This window comes from Bufo gargarizans, chromosome 1 (assembly GCF_014858855.1).
Source record: "Bufo gargarizans isolate SCDJY-AF-19 chromosome 1, ASM1485885v1, whole genome shotgun sequence".
In the NCBI taxonomy this organism is placed as follows: domain Eukaryota; kingdom Metazoa; phylum Chordata; class Amphibia; order Anura; family Bufonidae; genus Bufo; species Bufo gargarizans.
In genome coordinates, this window is record NC_058080.1 from 221,761,529 (window position 1) to 221,776,865 (window position 15,337).

The following is a 15,337-nucleotide window of genomic DNA, read 5'->3' on the forward strand; positions in this document are numbered from 1 at the left end:
CAAACTGGTCTTGTTATATAATGTTATCTAATGTGTAAATGCAATGTAATGTCCCAGCATATCTCTGTATGGATCAGTCAGAGTTAACAATCTTGACTCTGCCCCTGCAGGAAGTTAGATGTGGATTTAGATTTGCTCCTAGCTTCATGAGTTGTGAGTTAGGCTACTTTCACACTTGCGTTCGGGGCTCCGCTTGTGAGTTCCTAGGGCTCCATTCACACGTCCGCAACCTGTTTTGCGGATACACGGAGCCACGGATCCGCAAAACACGGAAAGCGGCAATGTGCGTTCCGCATTTTGCGGACCGCACATTGCCGACACTAATAGAATATGCCTGTTCTTGTCCGCTATTTTTTTGCGGAAACGGAAGCACGGATGCGGAAGTGCGGATCCGCAAATGTGGATGCGGACAGCACATTCCGGCCCCATTGAAAATGAATGGGTCTGCACCCGTTCCGCAAAATTGCGGATCCATTTTGCGGACGTGTGAATGGACCCTAAAGGCTCTCACAAGCAGCACCGAACGCATCCGTACTGCCCTAATGCATTCTGAGTGGATGCGGATCCGCTCAGAATGCATCAGTCTTGCAGCGTTTGGCCTCCGCTCCGCTCAGCAGGCGGACACCTGAACACTGCTTGCAGCGTTCGGGTGTCCGCCTGGCCGTGCGGAGGCGTGCGGATCCGTCCAGAGTTACAATGTGTCGGGTGTAATAATTCAATTAAGAATTATTAATTATGGTCATAAAAATAATTAATAATTCTTAATTGAATTATTACACCCGACATAGATGGAGGCCCCAGCGAGATATGATTGATGAGATGACATATTAATGATAAATTGTCATGTATATTGTTGCTGGCATTAGAATGTTACAGCCAGATCATGTTTATAACTCTTAGAAGGGCGTGGTCTACACGTCGTCAAAATTATTGTCCTGGTACTGAAGGGTTAAGCCCATACCAGAACCGCAGATGAGTTGTTGCAGTAAAGTGTTATTACACGAATGCAACGAGTGCATGACATGTAAATCAACTCAGGAGTTGTTTGTCTATGCTAAACACAATTGATGTTTTTGTATCGCCAGAAATTAATAGTAAATTGTCCCAAGATAGGGAACAGATGTAGGTCTCATTAGCCTAGGCGGTACAGGGTCCGGTTCTAGTCCTTTGTTTGACTCAGGAACCTTCCTATTAATTCCTGGCCAGTTGACTCCCATAGTTGGAGATTTACCCCCATATACAGGGAGGTTGAGTTTAGTAACTCAGGGCGTTACAGGATAATAGAGGAACTTTATACATAAAGTCTGACCCAATGTTATTGATAAATAGAATCTATAAGAGAACAGTATTAAACGGGTTAATTGCTATGTATGCTAATATAACCATGCTTTCTTATAGGATCCTAATGTACAATTCGCAATTGCCACAGATATGATAATCCCCCAAGGAGGGAATTGTTTTTTTTATCTATCTTTGATTAATCGTTTCAGATTTTAGTTTTGTTTGTGAATTATTTTTAAACAGAGTACCTAGAACCTGTTAATTGTTTTAGTAGTAAAAAGCGCAAAACTGTATTTAAATAGCTCTGTTAACAAACCCTAATTGCCTTAAAAAGTCTCCTAAGGGAGGGGTGAGGAGTAGTTTGCAGTAAGAGCAGACCAGAGTATACTCCCAGGGTCTCAGAGCTGTGTCATGTATACAATCAGTTTTCCTGCAGATGCTGTAGGTCCCAAAATTTTGCCCACCATCTTAAAGATGGGAGGGGGGAAGGAGCACATTCCTAAGTTTAGATGCATGTCAGTGAAGAGGTCAGAGGTTGCAGAGCTGCGCTGTGAGCTGATTTCTTCAGTCAGACTAATGGAAAGGAAGAGTAAGATTCTCCCAACTCCATTGAATGTAAATTCCTTATCTCATGAAGTGAATAAAGAATAAAGGAAAAGTTGTTTAAGACTTCGCTGAGATAGGAATGTCCAGTAAACGAAGCAAACTGCTTCATTAAATTAATAATTATAGCAAGTCAATAAATGATTAAAGATATTGATTACTAATCAAAATTTTCCACAGGATCATTAACATGATGTTTTTGTAGAGTTGTATTTCAGGGCTAAAAACGCCAAGAGCTGAACTGAGATTGAAAAAAGCAAAAATTTGAAGACAGAGAACAGAGACACACACAAGAAAGATAGGAGAGAGAAGTTGAGCTCTCTAGAGGTGTCTATCAGGATGAAAGCCATGGTGAGATGTGCTATGATGGACCACCCAGCTTTCCTAGGAGCAGAAGTGAGATTTCTACTAGGACTTGGTAAGAGACACAGAAAATGATATTTCATTTTATTAAGACTAATTTGATAGTGTGGGTGAAATTATACCATCTAGATTGGCAAATAAATACAGTAATTAATTGATCATCTCCATATTGAGATGTAGTTTTAGGATATTGTGAGACTTCATTCTACCTGCAGAAGAATCAAGACTCATAATCTAGCACAGCATTAAATAATTGCTTAGATATATATATATTGATAGAACATTCTTCGCCAAGCTAAGTGATGGATTCCCACAGGAAAGACTTATTTCAAGTCCTTCCCGTTTAAGATATGGTCTAGCAAGATCCTATATCCCTGTCATTTGTCTTAATAGTCTTACCAAAGTTATATGTGTGAAAATAGTCCAGGATGGGGCGGAAGGATACAGTTATCTCTTCTAAGTTATATCCTTGAATGGATTTGCCCATGCCTGAAGTCATGTGACGTGTAGTTGGTTAGAGGGGGTGGAATGTATTTAGCATTCCATATTGATGTCTAGGATTAGACAGGCCCGTCCTGATATCATGAGGCTTTCTCTGAACAGGGTAATATATAAATTATGTTCCTACTTGATATCCTAACCTAATAATAGCTTGGTTATAATGTGACAAGTTATTTCCACTCACATGTATTGTTAAGCTTGTAATGCTTTATATTAACGCTATATATATATTCATTTGCATGTATCATTGTGTTTATTTAGGCTGCTTTCACACTAGCGTTCGGGTTTCCGTTCGTGAGCTCCGTTTGAAGGAGCTCACGAGCGGACCCGAACGCAGCCGTCCAGCCCTGATGCAGTCTGAATGGAGGCGGATCCGCTCAGACTGCATCAGTCTGGTGGCGTTCAGCCTCCGCTCCGCTCGCCTCCGCACGGACAGGCGGACAGCTGAACGCTGCTTGCAGCGTTCGGGTGTCCGCCTGGCCGTTCGGAGGCGTGCGGATCCGTGCGGATCCGTCCAGACTTTCAATGTAAGTCAATGGGGACGGATCCGTTTGAAGATGCCACAATGTGGCTCAATCTTCAAGCGGATCCGTCCCCCATTGACTTTACATTGAAAGTCTGGACGGATCCGTACTAGGCTATTTTCACACTTAGCTTTTTTTAGCTAAAATAATGCAGACGGATCCGTTCTGAACGGAGCCTCCGTCTGCATTATTATGGGCGGATCCGTTCAGAACGGATCCGCCCGAACGCTAGTGTGAAAGTAGCCTTACTTATATATGTTTATAACCTTGTAACCAATAAATCTGCATATTTGTATAATACCTTTGTATTATTGTGTAATGTAGAACTACATGTTTTATCATTAACGTCATCTCACGTCAAAAATAATTTATTTATCTGAGGAAATAGTCGGACTCAGATGTGAATTGTATCAAGTAGGTTGTCTACAATTCACCAGGTCATGATTTTAAGAATTTATGACAAATTTTATAAATTTTATTTTTTATGGTTAATTATTTTTATGACCATAATTAATAATTCTTAATTGAATTATTACAACCCGACAAATGGAAGTCAATGGGGACGGATCCGTTTGAATTTGACACTATATGGCTCAATTTTCAAACGGATCCGTCCCCCATTGACTTTCAATGTAAAGTCTGGACGGATCCGTCTGAAGCTACTTTCACACTTAGAATTTTTTCTACAATATAATGCAGACGGATCCGTACTGAACGGATCCCATTGTCTGCATTATATGAGCGGATCCGTCTGGGCGGATCCACTCTGAACGCAAGTGTGAAAGTAGCCTTAGCAGAGGAAGAGTAAGCAGTGACGTGCCTCACTCCTCACAGCACTAGGCCAAAGTTCTAGAGAACCATTATCTCTGAGGATTATCTACTCAAATGAAAGGCCTCACTACTTTACAGTTCTCCAGAGGAAAAAAAAAAAGAGAGAAAAGAAAAAACCTAGAAGGTCCAGAATCTGCATGGCGGAACATTGGAGTCAGACAGTAAAAACGTTACTGTAATGAGAGAGACATGAGAGAGATCACCCTTCACACTTGGACATGGTTTGGCCCACCGTATCCTATACCCTGTATCCCTTAGTTAGAAATTACAGCCACCATTGCAAGAGTAATATTGCCACTCATAGAAAATGGGAAAGAGTACTACAACCCCCTTCCTTGCTCAAGTTCATACATTGTTGGAAGTGTGGAAGTGAGTTTTGATACCGTTGGATGAACTACAAGCTCCATCCTGCGCTGTAGTTAAGACAGAGGTTTATTTTCTTACAACTGACTCAAGCAACATATGAAGGCCTCTGCATCTACATGCCCTGGCCTGCACCCATACAAAACGTTAACACCAAGGGTGTGGTGTGCTCCGAGGGAGGAAAGGATGTGCCCTCCTGTCACTCCCTTGGCCCTAGGAGGATTGCCACTGTATTGAGTGTACTAAGTACTGCAGCCAGAGCCACTACTGCTTTCATGCTTCGCTCCGCTCCTCCTGGGCCGCGGCACACACAGCGGTAAAACCTCAGCGAAACCTATAAAGCTAAAAACTGTTCTAAAAGTATGCAAAGCTAAATTACCCATAGTGGTCTTCAAACCAAAGATGACAGCAGCCCTGGACCGCATTTAAAGCAGTCTTAATTTGGATTTTAGATGCTGTATTTTTTGACATTCTGTGATTGTGGTTGTGGCAACTTGTGAACCACACTGCGACACGAGGCAGTTCAATGACTGCACCGCTACACATCGATATTTGGTTGTGTGACCAGGAGTGGTGTTTAGCCCCAGCCCTAATGTTGTGATCTCCATTATTTTACTCGTTTTAACAGTTTGTGATGTATTGTCTGATTACATGTGAATAAAATATATATTTCAGTGATAGCTCTTTCTATGTGACCGTTTAATGAGAGGCATTCTCTTTTTGGTGCTTTGCGAATCCCTGTGGTCATGCATTGCCCCTCATACCGTGTGTTGGGCATCGCATAGTCTCACTTTTGCCCACAGTGGTTTAAATTCTATTGTAATGTTTTGTTTCAAATGTTTTTTATGCTGAATTGCAGACTTGGTGTAGTTAACATTTCCAAGGAACAAACATGTTTATCCGGCATTGCAGTAAGATATTTCACAACCTTTACTGATAACCATGTATTTACCTATATCAAATATTTGCTTAGGTCTAGGAGATCGATGTGTTACACAAGCTTACGGAATAAGCCACTGGAAACAAACCGGTGCTGACTATAGGGTGCACCTGTTTCCTTCTAAAGGTACCATACACCTTCGATAGCTGTCAGCCGAACGCTCAACTGGCTGAAAGCTATCAATCTCGACTCCTCCGTACTTATACACGCTCCTCAGGTGTTCTTTCTCCAAGGTTGCCACACCGGAGAACGACTTAGGGCTGGGTTTACACATAGTCAATTATCATGCTGTTTTGCAGGTACATAGAAGTTGTAACAAAACACACAGCCATTAACAATCAATATGAAAACTGCCCTGATTTGCAGTAAAACCATATGTTGGAGCAGTTGGTCCCACAGTGCCTGAGTACTCAGCTTTAACATGTTAATATCCATCTCTGGGTCCCCATCCTATCTTTAGAATAGGGTACCCCAACCACTGTCCCATCTGGTGAGAGTTTCACCGGCTTCCGCATCCAGTCAAGTGGCCTCTCCAGTCACTTCTTACAGAAGCAGCAATACACCTTGATTTACATAGTTTTTCTTCTTCATCATAAACTGGCATATCAGAAGCAGCTCTACGGTGTGAGCACCTACCAAACTCCTTGTAGCTCAGCTTACACAGTGGGATATTGCAGATCATTGTTTCATGAATTTTTAGATGTTGATGGGTATAGCTAGTTGTGCGATTTCCCAGAACTTAAATACTGATGAAATATTCCGAGGATAGATCATGCATATCTGATCATGGGGGCTCAATTCTCGGCATCTCTGCAGGTCTCTTCCTTGGCCTGCGACATCAAATTATTCAGTCACATGGCCTTTAGGTGGCACAGTCCTAATCAAATGAATGGGACTGAGTTGCAATACCAAGCACAGCACTCTGTACGGCGCTTGGTATACTATGAAGAGGTTCAGCGCTCATACAGGCTCTTTTCAAACAGCTGAATAGCAGAAGTGCCAGGAGTTTGACCTCCACTGAACAGATATTAATGACCTATCCTTAGGATAGGTAATCAATATTTAATTGAGTTTCCCCGAGATTCTAATATTGAGGACCTTTCCTCAAGATAGATATTTAGTGTCAGATTGGTGGAGACCCCCAAGTATCAAGCACAGTGCCGTCCATATGGCCCCTGAGACTCTTCCTTGCGGCCTGTAAGATCTCTGGGGGAGTAGGGTGCCCTATTAACTGATGGATGCTTCCACTGCCGAAGTGCTCATTAGTAAAGAACAGGAGGAGCAGGAAGCGGTGAGTATGTCACTGCTAGTGCTACATTGGCATTACTCACCTGTCACGTTCGGGTGTGGGAGGGAAACACCACACCGAACATAGGAGGGAAAGGGGTAAGGGAATAAGGCCTGGAAACTAGGGAAAGGAGATGGACACCTCCTAGTAAAACCCTAATCAAAGTCCTGACTAACTACCAGTATGAAATATATATTAAGCCGGGTATCCTACCACTTTCCAGGCATGTTCCAGGTGTATCCACTAGTCCAAACAGTTGTCAAGCGAGTGTGTCTAAACTGTGTGATGAGGATATATCAGTAGAATAGGGTAATTACTTGCCCTAGTAATGCCCTAAGGGGGGTGCTATCTCTAATCCTGATAGCCCAGCCACAGCGCACCCGCCCTGATAAGGGAGACCCCGTCCAGAACCTTGCCAGGGCGGGTGCTCTGTGGCTAGGCTATCAGGGTCAGAGATAGCACTCCCCTCAGGGCATTACTAGGGCAAGTAATTCCCCTATTCTACAGTTATATCCTCATCACACAGTTTAGGGACATTCGCCTGACAACTGTTTGGACTACTGGATATACCTGGAACATGCCTGACAAGTGGTAGTATACCCGGTGTTGGAACTGATAAAATTTACATCTATGATACAGCTTTAATGCAAAGATGTTCCTTGATATTTTGAACTGAATCAGCCCGGGTCTGCTTGATATGCAAATGAGAATCATCAAAGGGTTCTTGGGGCAGGACACTGATGAAAGGAAGATCTGCCAGGACTGTCACATCCTGGGGAAAGCCCGACCCCTGCTGGTATTTACTGCCCACATCTGTGTCAGCAAGGACATATATGCTGGGATGGGGGCAGGGGTATATGATACAAGTATCATTCCTGTGCAGATGAACCTCTTAAGAGTCAAGTTAATGCGTTGTTGTCTCAGTGTCAGTAACATAATGACGAGCTGCAGAGTAGACCGCTTACAAAAAAAGGTAACAAAAAGAAATTGGCTAACGAAATTGTGGTATTGCTCAGAATCACAGAAATTTCTGAGAAAATGGGGGAGCAATGGAGAGCAGAAAGGAGTCAACTTGGAGAGCAGATAGAGAAAGTTGGAGATAATCTTAGGAGCATTGCAACTGCCTCCAGTGTTGAAATGAATGACTTGAGGGCTACGGTGTGCAATTTATCTGAAAGAAATTGTGAGCTCCAAGAACAATTGGAACAATGCAATGCAAACTTTGATATGAAGAGTAGGCTTGTTGGTTCATTGCAACTAAAATTATCTCATATGGAGGAATTGGTAATGTCTTTGGAGAGGAAATTGGAAGATGCAAACTCCCAGCTACTTAGAAAGGAGCAATGGATATTATCCCTCAATGAACGGAAGAAAAGGTGTCCATCAGCCAATATCTGTATTGTCACTGATGTGAATACATCCAATGAGGTGGCATTAGCAAATGCTCCTGGATATTTAGGGGAGGCACTAGTGTACTCACAATTAATGAAAAACTTACATTGAGCCAGATTCTGGGTGAGTTTAATACACTGGAGTCACCCGTGTGCCTGTCTAATAAATTTGAGGCTATTGTACAGAAATACACTTTGAGTGATAAAGATGCATGCTCTCTTCTAAAGGCTTGGGTACCAGCACCTCTAGCAGCCCAGGTATCTGCATATGAGAATGATAACTTAGATGCAGAGGGAAGGATGAAAGAACTGCAGCGTGTGTTAAAGAGTCGTGATGATAGAGGGATAAATGCGTTACAAAGAATGAGATTTAGAAGAGGAGATGACCCTATATTGTTCTGTAACCAATATCTTTCACTGTACAAAAGTGTGTATAACTGTCCTGGTATGTCTGCTGATGATCCGAGCTTCATATACTTAATGGCCAATATCTGTTATGTGAACTATCCTAATAGGATTGCCCTCAGAAATGCCAATTCATACCAGAGCTTTATCGATATACTTAGAGACTGGTGTGAAGAATCCAGTGATGGTTATAGATCAGATGCAGATATATCTGTAGTGAGCTGAGGTACAAGAAGGAAGAAATTCATCAGGTGTTACAAATGTCACAGACCAGGGCACATTCAGAGATTTTGTAGGACCCCCGATATTTCAAGCCTGATACCGGATGATAAAAGTATATCCACCCAGGACAAGGAAAGCATACCACAGGAGCCTGATGTAATGGATAACAGCCTTGGGGAGTCAGGAAATGCTGAGGGGCAAAAGGAGGAGATTACAGATAACAATGGCCCCCACCCTCCGAAAAGCCAACAGCCATGGGGGACGAGCATACCAATGTTTGCACCCTGGGCTAATCTTCCATTTTGGCTGGTATGCAGTTGGTCCCAAATAGCATTACCATTTTTCATAACAAATATGGCAAACTTTGTGAGCAATGCCTGCTTAGTTTAGAAAGAATATGGGACTTATAGTCTAGCCGTACAGATAACAGGACAAGGCTTAGAGAATAAGGATTTGACTATAATGATAATTGTGTGTAATAATAGTCTTTGTGTTTCTTTTTCAGGAGCCACTAAAGGCAGCTTAGTCAAGCTGGCCAAACACTAATGTTTTTGTTTTGTTCACAGGTTGTAGGTGGAGTGGTCCGGACTACATTTAGTTAAGCATTAGTTAGATCAATTTAAAAAGGTCTTCATAGTCACCACGTGGTATCATGAGCTCAATAATTAGTAATTGTTTGCAAACAATTCAATAACAGTCAGGCATTTGTTGGTTAATGTATACTGTACCTTTGTGATGTGAATGTATTTTTTGCCCCCCCCCCCCCCCCCCATGACCTTTTGTGTTTTAGGTGTAAATAGCATTTGCTCTTTCAATGGACCTCACAGGAAGATGTCTTTGTTCACACACCAGAACAAAGGTTGAGTTGGGAGATGGTGTTAGTATCTGTCTGTCTGTCTGTCTGTCTGCGATGTGTTAAGGGCCAGCAGAATTTGTATTTTTTTATATATGTGATTTTTTTTTTCTACCTGTGCATTTGCTTTCCTTGTTAACATTTTAAAATTAACAAGGTATTTTTTTTTTTTAAGTATTTTGTAATTAATGTTTTTATATATACAGACCTACTGCTTGGGTAGGCACTAAACTTCAAAGTTGTTTACCAGATTGGTCATTTTCTAGTTAGTATGGTACCAGTGTAGTATGGTACCAAATGGGGGAAAGTGTTTGAAAGAATTATAGGTCACACTAAGAGGCCATGTTTTTTTGTTTGTTTTTGTGTGGTTTAGAAATACTCCCCAGCTAGGATGGATTTAGATTACCGTCTGGTCTGAACCTAGGCATATTAGTGAGGTTACATGTAGGTGTAGAAAGGTATTGACTGCTAAGAATAATGATACTGCTCTTGATTTTTATTTCCAGGATCCATAATGAGGCGAAATTACATATCCAAATTTGGGACCCTGGAGAAATAGCAGCAGCCCAATATTGTGGTGGCAATTGGACTACATTTGTAGCGTTCATCTTGCACATTTTATTTATAGATCTTAGACACTGCTTAGAAAAAAAAGAGTGACTGGGATTTTTGCGCATGGACATCAGCTAGAAGTCTACATGGGGGAAGGCCTGCCATGGACAATAGAAGAACACATGTGGTTGTTTTGCATAAATTCACCATATTGCTGAGTTCTTTTTGTTTTCTTGTTTCCTCTTACTTGCACCATTAAATCAGTGAGTGGAAAATGAAGGAAGCAGAAGTTCCTATCAATATATAAGCCATAGTGAAGTTTTAAAAACTAATTGTCTGTAGTCTGATATGGCCATGTCTATTCAATCTTCAGGCACATCTTTGAGCCTTTGAATAGCCAGATAATAGGTCCCTTGCAGCACTTATTATACAGGGGTAAGAAGGTAGAATGACCAACATGAAAAATTACTCAGCCTTCTGGAAATTGTAAATGTGTATGCCAGACATTTGCAGCACATGGTTGGTGATTAATTTACTCACGTGTACTCGATTATCATGAATGAGGCCTGAATTTTCACATGTCTAGTTTAAAATCATGCAGAGTATGGCATTATGGGTAACAGTCCAAGGTTTCACTTTATGCTTATTGGCCAATATAGAGCACAACGTACATTAGAATCAACCTGTATTAGACATATATACATCTATCATGTATCTTTGATTGTTTATTTTTATTTTATGAGATCTTGTGAGAAGTAGAATTCTGCTGGACTGGACTTTTGCAATGCACAGACTGTCATATATTGCTAAAGAGGGCTTGCCCATATTCCAGTTATATAAGGCAGCTGACGAGCAAGACTAGTTGGTAGTGAAATGACAATCTGGTTAAGGGATCGAGTCAATTAGCATGGTGTAATGTTATATACTGTGTGTGATATCAATGTAGGATATGTAGATTTTCTTGTGATTATCATGAGGGATATTGGTGACTTGTTATTTATTTATTAATATCCATAATGAATAGTGTGTGACTGTTGAATGAATGGGTTCCTGTTCTGTCTATGCCTGCCCATGTTGACGAAGAAACTGTTTCCGAAGAAAGGCTGCAATGCCGGAAAGTTCGCAGGACTGGAGTAATGCAGATATCAAGTTCCTGTGGTTATTTTTTGATTGTGTGTGCCGATAGGCACAAGACCAGGGAATGTTGGAACTGATAAAATTGACATCTATGATACAGCTTTAATGCAAAGATGTTCCTTGATATTTTGAACTGAATCAGCCCGGGTCTGCTTGATATGCAAATGAGGACCATCAAAGGGTTCTTGGGGCAGGACACTGATGAAAGGAAGATCTGCCAGGACTGTCACATCCCGGGGAAAGCCCGACCCCCTGCTGGTATTTACTGCCCACAGCGGTGTCAGCAAGGACATATATGCTGGGATGGGGGCAGGGGTATATGATACAACTTTCTTCCTGTGTAATTACCTGCACCAACCTAACTCACAAGTAAGGCCTCTTTCACACTTGCGTTGTCCGGATCCGGCGTGTACTCCACTTGCCGGAACTACACGCCGGATCCGGAAAAACGCAAGTGTACTGAAAGCATTTGAAGACGGATCCGTCTTCAAAATGCTTTCAGTGTTACTATGGCACCCAGGACGCTATTAAAGTCCTGGTTGCCATAGTAGTAGTGGGGAGCGGCATACTTACAGTCCGCGCGGCTCCCGGGGCGCTCCAGAGTGACGTCAGAGCGCCCCATGCGCATGGATCATGTGATCCATGCGATCACGCCATCCATGCGCCTGGGGCGCCCTGACGTCACTCTGGAGCGCCCCGGGAGCCGCGCGGACTGTAAGTATGCTGCTCCCCGCTCCCCACTACACTTTACCATGGCTGCCAGGACTTTAGCGTCCCGGCAGCCATGGTAACCATTGAGAAAAAGCTAAACGTCGCATCCGGCAATGCGCCGAAACGACGTTTAGCGTAAGGCCGGATCCGGATCAATGCCTTTCAATGGGCATTCATTCCGGATCCGGCCTTGCGGCAAGTGTTCCGGATTTTTGGCCGGAGCAAAAAGCGCAGCATGCTGCGCTATTTGCTGCGGCCAAAAAACGCTCCATTCCGGAACGGAAGACATCCTGATGCATCCTGAAGGACGGACTGTCCATTCAGAATGCATTAGGATAATCCTGATCAGTATTCTTCCGGCATAGAGCCCCGACGACGGAACTCTATGCCGGAAGACAATAACGCAGATGTGAAAGAGCCCTAAGAGCAATGGTGACCTTGGTGACCTCTGGGACAAGACAAGTCTTCCTGGACTCTACAATCAAGAATGTGATTCGCTGAGACCTGCCGGAGAGGAGTGTCCTGAGTACAGAAGAAAAGCCCATGGCGTGACTGAGAGAGAGAAGGATCCTGACCCCCTCCAATCCCCTCTCCCATTCCCTTAATTGTATTTAGAATGTAGATATATCCCTATTTGTAAATAAATCCAACACTGAGTTAAGATACAGTTGTTCATCAGTAATTTAAGGCACCTGCAAAGCAGAGCACATTCTACACCTGGTTTAATATATATTATTGCTGGTATGTGCCGCCGTGCACTTGAATTCTGGCCACATTCCCTGTTTTAATCCTTTTTTGTTTGTTAATTATATGAATCTTATAGTTTTTTTGTTCTTTTATATCGGTAACAATAAGTAAAAGTTACGTTTTATATGTCTGTATATGACTCTTTGATCTCTTCTGCAGTATTTAAATGTATTCAACTGTGCAGTAAGTAAGAAAGCCATGTTAGTGAGCATTTGTAAGCAAGTCACCTACCAACTTTAAAGGGAATGTCCAAGATCTTAATATTGATGGCCTATCCTCAGGATTGTGTATTGATATCTCATTGGCAGGGTCTGACACCCTGTAGGTTAGGCTTTCCTGAGTAGTTCTGGCATTAGAAGTAGGTAGAGCTGTTAACTTACAACACTGCTCGCATTCACTTCAACTACACAGTGAATGGGGCTGTATAGTTCACAGGTCCGAGCTACTACAGAACACTTGATCGGCGTGGGTGCCAGGTGTCGGACCCCTGGCAATGAGATATTGATGACCTATCCTGAATAGTAGGCTTCAGCGAATCGAAGTTAAAAAACTTCGTTGGTAATGCTGTTTCTGTACAGCATTAAAATGTATTGTCTCTGTGTAGCCAAACTTTGTCTCAGCCAAAGCTGCGCGAGACTTTGGTGAATGACTACGGTATTCCTATCTGCCTATATATATATATATATATTTAAAAAAAATTACAATAGGAATCCGAAGTCGGCTTTGGTACTGAGGTACCATCTAGTACCAAAGCCCACTTGGATTCCTATTTTAAAATGTTTTTAAATACACAGATAGGAATACCGTAATACTGTAGTAAGTCTTGCGCATCTTCGGCAACTTTAAGGAATCAACTTCAGATCTATGATCTGAAGCTACATTCGCTCAAGCCTACTATGGAAGCCTACTCAAGTTTTTTTTATGAATTCGAAGCTCGATTTGCTCAAGCCTACTGAATTGAGCTATGGTCACATACTTTTTGTTAGAAGGGTCTCCCAATGTTAAACTAATTCTAGGATGTCCCAGAACCCAACATAAAATGTCACCACAAAATGCAATGCAATCTTCAGACAGCATGTTATAGAGCAGGAGGAGCTGAGCAGATTGATACATGGTTTTGTGGGAACAGATTCAGTAAAACTTGTAATTTATACATTTAAATCTCTGCTCTTTCTGACTACATTGTTCACGTGAGAGGTGTTATCAGTGACTTATTCTCGGTGTAAAGCTGACAACTATATCTCCCGACTCCCTGCTCCCCTATACATGTTTGGCTTAGCCAAAAGTGACTGTATATTCAATATAGAGAGGGGACAAAGATGCTACCAGATATCTCTAGGGACGTCTTATCTCCCAGGATCAGGTGAAAATATTAATTTCACCCAGTCCTTCTCTCTCTCAACATCCTCTGTCAGGGGAGAGTCGGGAGCTCCCCATACACTGAACCCGCTGGCAGGTTTAGCTGACACTACACTAATGTATACGGGGCCTTAAGTGTGTATACATACTGATATCACCTCCCTGTGAACAATGAGGTCAGAGATTACAGAGATATGAATGTACAAATGACAGATTTACAGAATCTTTTCCCACAAACTACATATCAATCTGCTCAGCTCCTCCTGCCCTAATAACATTCTGCCTGTAGACAGCATTATATTTCATGCTGATAGGTTCTCCTTAAATATTCTTTCACTTACATGATGCAGTTTGTCACAAGGAGATGTGCACTTCACACTTTAATAGAAATGAATGGGATAACAACAGATCACATCTAATACTAAGGGGGACATTTATTTAATGACGATGGGTGTTTTATACACCAGTCTTCATTTAGTTTGATCTAAATTAGGATGCACCTAATTTATTAAGAATTACAGAATTCAAACAAACAAAAAAAAAAAAATGCTAACAATATATATATATATATATGTTCCAGAAAAGTCTGGAACACAAAGCAACCGGGCGGTCAGCAATGAATTCCCATCTACAGTATGTGAAGGAGAACCCATGGTTACTGGAGACCAGCTAACCTCCATAACTTGTAAATCACTGTAGGCTCTTACCGCTCTGATGCAGATACAGACGAAGCTTAACATAACCCATGTTGGGATCCAGGTCTTCATCCTGATGCCTTGTCCAAACTCTCCTGTCTTTTCTCCCCAAACCACCGGTTTATAAAGAATTTCGCCTGAAATCTGCAGTGCTTAATCTTTAACCACTGATCTAACAAGGTGAAGAGCTTTATTTGTACTGTGAATGTGCACAGACCCTGGCTGGAATCTGAATACAATTGGAAATGTGACCCGGAGAGGCATAATCCAGTACACAAAGAGGCAGAACAAAGACAGCATTTAATGCTCCCGCTATCACTGCATTTCTCAATCAGTTACTGTGTTTCCTTCTTATGTGGAACTTTACTAAGGAGTGGCTGCTCGGTGTTTAGCAACCAGAGGATAATCCTAACAAAGAAAAATGCATTTAGTAAAATTTTGTTTTCTCCTTGTGAGCCAAAAACAGATGGAAACAGAAATTATTAACCATTAGTTATTCCTCACTATATATAGTATATGGGAGAACAGTGTCTCCCTAAAGTATAGAATAAAGAGGCCAACAGCAGACGAG

General features: G+C 42.0%; 1 protein-coding gene across 2 annotated transcripts in view; it reads right to left on the reverse strand.

Moving 5' to 3' along the window:
- The window catches only part of CFI (complement factor I), a 54,131-nt gene extending 39,064 nt beyond the window's left edge, over positions 1–15,067 (reverse strand). Inside the window, exon 1 of one of the 2 annotated variants that reach the window (XM_044301864.1) lies at positions 14,779–15,067. In XM_044301864.1, the coding sequence (XP_044157799.1) occupies positions 14,779–14,838 (60 nt within the window). In that variant the 5' untranslated portion in view covers positions 14,839–15,067. The remainder of the gene's footprint in view (positions 1–14,778) is intronic. The other variant, XM_044301856.1, reaches the window with a different exon arrangement.
- Between the last annotated feature and the right edge of the window lie 270 nt (positions 15,068–15,337).